The sequence below is a fragment of the Manis javanica genome, chromosome 15 (genome assembly GCF_040802235.1).
Source record: "Manis javanica isolate MJ-LG chromosome 15, MJ_LKY, whole genome shotgun sequence".
Taxonomy (NCBI): Eukaryota; Metazoa; Chordata; class Mammalia; order Pholidota; family Manidae; genus Manis; species Manis javanica.
In genome coordinates, this window is record NC_133170.1 from 9,743,075 (window position 1) to 9,750,766 (window position 7,692).

Here is a 7,692-nt window from a genome sequence, read left to right on the forward strand (position 1 = left end):
TTTAAAAAGAGGAAAAGAAAAGTGCTCACATTCAGAGCCGGCTGGTCATCAAGTACATCTTTATATGTTTTGAAAGTGTTTCTGTTCTCTGATGAAACTCAAAATAAACTTGGAGTTAAGTTTCTAATTTGTGGAATGTAAATACATTTCCACAACATATAAATTAGGGAACAAATGATAGTAGATTTCTTAATCTTATTTGTAATTTGAAATAATATTTTGTCCATATCTTTTAAAATTATGAAGTTTCTTCCAAAGGTCACATTTCTGACCTTTTAAATATTTGCTTCTTAAATTTTTATTCATATTTAAAATATTTTACAGCTAACTATGTTACTGAATTATTACATGATTATGATGAAGGAAAAGGGAAACTTGGGTTTAATTCATTAAGTTCTTTCTCTTGATTTTAGATGGAGGTTTAGCTTCTGATGGTTTACTTTGTGAGAGCAGCTCTTTTATTTGCTGTGCAAAATCTAGTTTATTTTGAAGTATTTAAATTGCTAAAAATTTAAACTCTAAATTTTATTGTTTGCCTCTGTAAAAGATTAAAAGGAATCTTAGAACGTGGAAAAGAAGACCTGGCTGAAGCTGAGATTATAAAAGATTCACCTGATTCCCCAGAACCTCCAAACAAAAAGCCCCTTGTTGAAATGGATGAAACTCCACCAGTGGAAAAATCAAAGGGTAAGTGAGTAAAGGTGTGGTCACTGTATCTTAAAAAGCTTTTCAAATTTAGTTCTGCTTTGTACAGTATCGTTTAATGTTGTGTACAGGAGCAATAGGTACTAACAGTTTCTGGAAAGTGATTAGGAGATTCATTGTTTATAGCCTTGGAAAATACAGGCAGTAAGTGTATTTGTCATCATTAAAGAATAACTAGTGTCAGACCTTCATTAATGAAGGCTTTGGAGTATAAGCACTTTTATACGTTCTGTATTTAAAGAAATTTCAACTTTGTAATCTTGAATCTGTTTATGTTCCTGAAACTATAGTAAGTCCTAGGTTATTGAAGACAAACTCTTTTCCCTAAACTCTTAATGAACTTATGGAAGGATCTGATAGCACCCATTTATTGATAAATCAAAATGTGTGAATAAGTTTTAGTCAAGGTATTGTGAAAAATATTTTCATTATAAAGCCTGTTGTTATCTCTTATTTTTAGGCTGAAATACTTAATTTCCTCTTTAAGGAATTTTAGGCATCACAGATATGATATGGGTTGGGGGCTCCTGAAATCATTGTAGGCCTTAGTTTTCTTGAAGATAAGCTACTTTCAGGAAAAAGATTTAATACTTTCAGAAAAAATAGGTAATGGTAAGACAGAGAACTGTCTGATATCTTGTCACTATGCCTGTCCTAAGGCAGTAAGACTCAGGGCCGGCCAGATTGTAGTATTGGCAGCTCATCCCAGGAAGAAGGTAAGGCTTATGATTTTTATATGCGTCTGCTGTAGTCTATATATCATAATACATGCTAATATTCTCCAGCTTACTGATTTCTCTGAAATCTGAGATAAGGGTGATCTCGCCACATTTTCCTTTAGGCATTTGTTAGAGTGCCTGGGAAATAAACAATTGTTGATAAATTATCCTGTTCTCAAATGCCAAAATATGTCACTGTTGAGTAGGATGAGAAATTTGGGTTTAATCTGAACAGTGCCTCCACACTGCTTGGAAAGTAGAACTCTAAAAATTATTAGAGTGGCAAGAAGTTGCAAGCAACCAGAACACATAACTAATAAGAAAATGACTGAGTGATGGTGTGTGTTCATAGGGTGGAATTTATATAGCACAAAAATAATTATTGCCACAAATGCCCACTTTTCCTCTTGCTCATGTATATCATCCAGATTTCAGCTTAAGCAAGTCTTTTACAGGGAAGAGCTCCCTGACTTCCTAACTTAGCAATTAAGTTAGATGCCAGAGGGGAGGGACAGGGGGAGGTGGGTGAAGCAAGTGAAGGGGATTATAGAGGTGCAAACTCCAGTTATTAAACAGAGAAATGTGAAAAACAGCGAGGGAATACAGTCAGTAATACTGTAATAATTATATCTGGTGACTGATGGCAACTGGACTTATGGTGGTGATCACTTCGTAATGTATATAAATGTTGAATTGCTGTGTTGTACAACTGAACCTATATAATATCACATGTCACCTATATTACCTCAGTATTTAAAACAGGAAGTTAAGTGAGGTGCTGCTTTGTGCTGCCATCGCACCCCAGGTTGCTGCTGTTGGGAGTGCTGGGAGAACTGCACTGATGCACTTGTCAGCATCTTGCCTCTACTAGCAGCCTGGGCGTTTTAAAGGCAGGAGCTTTTTAAAATTTATTATTATGTCAGTATCACCCAATGCAGTCCCTGTCCCAAAGTAGAAATTCAACTATCATTTGTTGAATGAATAAAGCTTTTTTAAAAGAGCAGGCTACAAAACCATATATACCTTGATTTCCATTTTGTTTTTCATTCTTAAAATAGAGAGGCTCTTGGGCTTCAAGAGGTATGATCTTTTTATTGTTACTGTTGGGGGCAAAGGTAGTGTTTAATGTACATAATTTTTTATGTACATATACACTAGCTTATCACTTACAGTTAAATTAAATAGATCCCTAATGCTTTTCACCCTGAAACATTATGTAGAATGGCCCATATGGGGAGCAACTTGATAGCAAATCAATGTCTTGTCTTCCCTTGTTCACTTCCATTCAAGGTTGGGTGTTGAAACAAAAGTGTTTTTTCTTTCATTCTGTCTTACAACCTAAGTCACATGTCTCCAGAAACTTATATGGGCCTTTTATTATACCTCAATTTCATCTGCTTTGGTAAATGACTTCCGAGGACCCTCTAAAGTGAATTTTGTGCCTGCTGTATACTCTTCATATAATACTGGGCTATTCCAAACATGCCCTCTAGATACAGTGAAAACCAATTCAGTGATCTTTGTGTGATACACCAACAGAAACACCAAAATACAGCTTTACCAGTACTAGATAGGCATTGAAAAAAGATAGCTGTGATATTATGGGTGCTTTTGATTTCCTTCTTTGTTTTGTTGCTTTCTAAATTTTATCTAATGAACATGTATTTGTCTTATAAGAAGAAAAATGCTTTTATTTTGTTAATGTTATTAAAAATTTATGTGCAGTAATTATTAACTCCTTCGTGTACAGTTCTGTGAGTTTAGACAATGCTCACAGTTGTGTAACTACCACCATAGTAAAAGTATAGAACAGTTTCATCACCCCAAAAAAGTCTGTTGGACTGCCCGTTACTGGTTATCCTACACTCCCTCTACCACAATTCCTCATAACTATTGATGTGTTTTCTCTTCCTATAATTGTGCCATATAAATGAAATCATAAAAGTGTGCTGCTTTTGAGGTTGGGTTATTTCACATAGCAGAATGATTTGAGATTCATCTGTGCTGTATGTTTATCAGTTGATTTTCTTTACATTGCATTTGGCTAACTTTATTAGAAGCTGCCAACTCATTTTTCGAAAGTGGCTGGTTCATTCCCACCAGCAGTTACGAGTGCTGGTTGTTCTGTGTCCTTGGCAGCATTTGCTATCGACAGGATTTCTTTTTTTCTCTTCCAATTAGTAGGTAGGAGTATTTCGCTGTGGTTTTAATTTCTGTTTATCTTTTAACTAATGGTGAGCCTCTTCTCAGTTGCTTATTCACCAGCTGTATGCACTCTTTGATGAAGGGCTCATTCAGATACTTCTGGCATTCTTAAACTGGGCTATTGGGGTTTTGGATACGAATCCTTTGTTGGATATTTGAGTTGCAAATGTTTTCTGTGGCCAAATATTTATAACTTTGGCGGAGCCCAGGCCTTTAATTTTGATGAAGTCCAATATATCAGGTTTTTTTTAAAGATTATGCTTTTGGTGTTATGTATAAGAAGCCTTTGCATTATCCAAAATCACAAAGATTTACTCCTCTGTATTCTTTTAGGAGTCCTATAATTTTGGATTTTATATTAAGGCCAGGATCCATTTTAAGGTTTGTTTTTTTAATATGTCATAAGTTGTAGGTCAGTGTTAATTTTCTTGTATATGATGTCCTCCTTGTTTCAGCAGCATCTGTTGAAACTACCGTCCTTTCTTTGTTGAATTGCCTTTGGACAGAAATCACTTGATTTTATATGTGGGAGTCCCTTCCTGGGTTTTCTTTTATGTCCCGTTGATCTGTGCGTCCGCTTGCCAATACAATACTGTCACATCACTGCAAGTAGAGTCTTAAAATCAGGTAGTGAGTCTTCTTTTTCCTACTTTTCGAAGTTGTGTGGCTATTCTAGTTCTTTGGCCTGTTTCATATTGTGTACAAAATAGTTAACATGGCAAGCCTCAGGTTGTTTTCATTAGAAGAGCCTGCTTGCATGTTTTGCCCTTAGCTGGCATCCAGGAACTTGGCTTGTAGAACATGTCCTAAGTGATGGAGTCATTTTGCCTTAACATCGGAACCAAACACCTGCTTTCCTTCTAGGAGTCTGGAATTTTCCTGGTTGTTTTGGGCAGAAAATGCCTGTGTGATTAGCCCCCAGTGACTCTGAGACCCAAATGAGTTTTCTGGAAGAAGTACTGTGCACACATGGCTGCAGTTTTGCACCTGGAGAGAGAACGCACTCAGCGTGAGCCCTCGCTGGAGGCAGAGAGCGTGGGAAGTTTGCAGATGGACTCCTCCAGTCTTTGCGTGGTGTTTCCTTCCCCCAGACTGGTGACTCTGTTTGCTTACCGTGCAATGACTCTTAGCCATGACTCTCACTTTGTGTCTAGTAATTTAAGTCCTTCCAGCAAGTCACCAAACTAGGAGGTGGTCCTGGGGACCCTTAAACACATGTAAGTTTTAGAATAGGAGAAAGATGGTAATTGTACGGACTGAAAAATAGAATTAAAGGTAAGTTTTTTAAATTTGTAAATTTAGAAGTAATGAATTATTCTACCTTTTTTCTCTTCTTTCAATTACAACACCAGGGCCTGTGTCCTTATTATCTTTGTGGAGTAATAGACTCAACACTGCCAATTCCAGAAAACATCAAGAGTTTGCTGGACGTTTGAATTCTGTTAATAACAGAGCTGAGTTATATCAACATCTTAAAGAGGAAAATGGGTCTGTATTATTTACTGTAGAAGTTGGCTTCATTAATTGCCTTACTATAATAAGTTTAAAAAATAATAAACATTCTGTTGTGTTCAACAATTTTTATTACTAATATTATAAACTGATAACTGTTATTATAAAGAGAAAAAATTAACAACTTTGAGTCTTGATTATTGAAAAAGCCCTGATTATGTTGATTGTAACCCTAAAAATATTTTTTCCGTAGAGCATTGTTTTTCATTGCTCAGTAAACACAATTGAGGGAAAAACAATCATAGAGAAAACTTAGTATGCAACCCTGAATCTGTATAAAATAACAGGGGAAAATATTTTCCTGTTAAGTAACACAATAAAATTACTGATTTTAATTGAATAACTCTCAGTTTTGATTGTTTTAATGTCTTTTTTTTTAGAAGACTTCTTGAAGATATATTGGTAAACGCTTTTCTTTAGTGGAAAAGGAAATCCTTGACTAAATGGGAGAGATTGTTTTGATTAGTTTTGCTTGGAAAGGTGTGATGGAAAAGGTAGCCTTTGACGTATAACCTTGGGAAACTCACTCAATCTCTCTTGGCCTTAATTTTCACTCATCTGCGAAATTGGGATGTTAAGACTCACCAGAGGAACCCTAACTTTACTCCTTTTCTGAAGCGCTGCTGTTCTTCTGTGAATATATTAGAGTTAGTTTCATGTGAAAGATAAGGGGACAAAAAATAATGGCAATAGGTGAATGTTTTATTTTATCAATTCATTTCTTTTCCTCCTATTTTTCAGAATGGAGACAACAGAAAATGGAAAAGCCAGCCGGCAGTGAAGAGTGACTTGAGGAACTAAATTTACTACATTGCGTAAATATTTTGGGCAGAATTTGATACAAGTACTTTTACAGCAAGATTGTATAGTTGTTTGTTGCCTGGACTAGTTTTTACATTTTTAAAATATTTCAACTAACTATCTTTTTTGTATTAATTGTAAAATTGGCACATATATCAAAAATATACATTTGAGATTTGTCCTCCTAAATCACACAAATTTATTTTATGGTAAAGGGCGTTCCCTCTGGAAATGTTTTTTAAAAAATTCTTAGGCTTCTCTTTGCCAAATAAAACTATTAAAATATCTGAAATGCAAAATACTGGAGTATTCCTTTAGGAAAAAGATAATCATTTAATGACTCAACTTTTAGAAATTAAAAAAATTTATCAGAATTTAGGTGACTTTTGCAATATTCAAAATAAAATCTTGCCTCTTCACCTACAGCATATATACAGTGCTTTTCAAAAAAGGGTGTTTTTTTGTTTGTTTATCTTGTATTTTAAATTATTTTGCATATGTGTTATCCATTTTAAAGCAGAATTTTCAGGTTGTTGGTATAAATTTATATTTACCCATATTAGAACACATATTTTTCTGCTAGACACTTACTCTCTACTGACTTATCATATTGAAGGAGAAGCATAAAGGAAATTATGTCACAGAGAAGAAAGTCACTGGGTTATTTGTTTTTATCCCTGGATAGAATCTTGGTAGAAATGTCATGGTTATGTGGGGTACGTCTGGTGAGTTTTCTTAAGCTTCTTCATCTGGAATCTCATGTTATTTCAATGTTAAATGTTTATTCTAGGCTTGCCATTTTCCCTTGAGTGTTAAGTAGAGGAGGGAAAAAGCCCTTTGTTTAAACATAGAGATCCAGTATTTCGATTAAAAAAATAAACAACAAACCTGGTATTTAAACAAGGGTTCAGCAGGCTGCCTTGTCAGTTCAGGGAAAATTACATTCCTCTCTCGTATCAACTGTCTCATTCTCAGCCCTTGCACCAGCCCTCTCGCCTAGGCTAGAGCTATTTTTATTCCTTATCACTGTTTAGATAGACACCTACACAAGTCATGCACAAGCATGACAGGCCTAATTAGCACCTTAGACTTGCAAGATTTAAGGAGCTATAATCCAGTACTGAATTATTACATCATATTTGCTTCTGTTTGGGTTCTGATCTTCTCTGTCTTATTCTTGATACCCATTTTCCAGCTTGTGCTCCATTGGAGTCCCTGTTTATTTCTGGATCCAAAATCTTCCTTTACAACCCAACTTCAAAGACTGGGATCATTTTTACTCTCATTTTATGCTTTTCCTTTTCCAGTGTGCTACTTACCTGTTGACAGTCTTATCCACATTTCAGTCTCATTTTTAGATACTATTTATGAACTCCTTTTACTGTGCTCTACCAGCTGGTGGTATTTTCTATGGCTGCATTTTTTTAAAAATTCTTTTTATTGAAGTATTGTTGATACACCATCTTATATTGGTCTCAAATATACAACACAGTAGTTTAACAGTTACCCATATTATTTAAAACCTCACCCCCACTAGTGCGGTGGCTGTCTGTCACATAAGATGTTAGAGAATCATTGACTACATTCTCCATGCTGTACTACCATCTCTGTGACCAGCTTCTATTATGATTGAGAATTGAGAATTTTTGCACCCCTTTATTCCCCTTACCTTCCCCACTCACCCACAACCCCACCCCCATGGTAACCACTAGTCACTTCTGAGTATGAAATCTGCTGTTTTGTTCCTTCT

General features: G+C 35.4%; 1 protein-coding gene across 3 annotated transcripts in view; it reads left to right on the top strand.

The window, feature by feature from the left end:
• Positions 1-6,361, top strand: part of INTS13 (integrator complex subunit 13) — a 28,059-nt gene extending 21,698 nt beyond the window's left edge. For all 3 annotated transcript variants that reach the window (XM_017670335.3, XM_017670334.3, XM_017670336.3), the window contains 3 exons: positions 548-687; positions 4,982-5,117; positions 5,883-6,361. In XM_017670335.3, the coding sequence (XP_017525824.1) occupies positions 548-687; positions 4,982-5,117; positions 5,883-5,922 (316 nt within the window). In that variant the 3' untranslated portion in view covers positions 5,923-6,361. The remainder of the gene's footprint in view (positions 1-547; positions 688-4,981; positions 5,118-5,882) is intronic.
• The last annotated feature ends 1,331 nt before the right edge of the window (positions 6,362-7,692 follow it).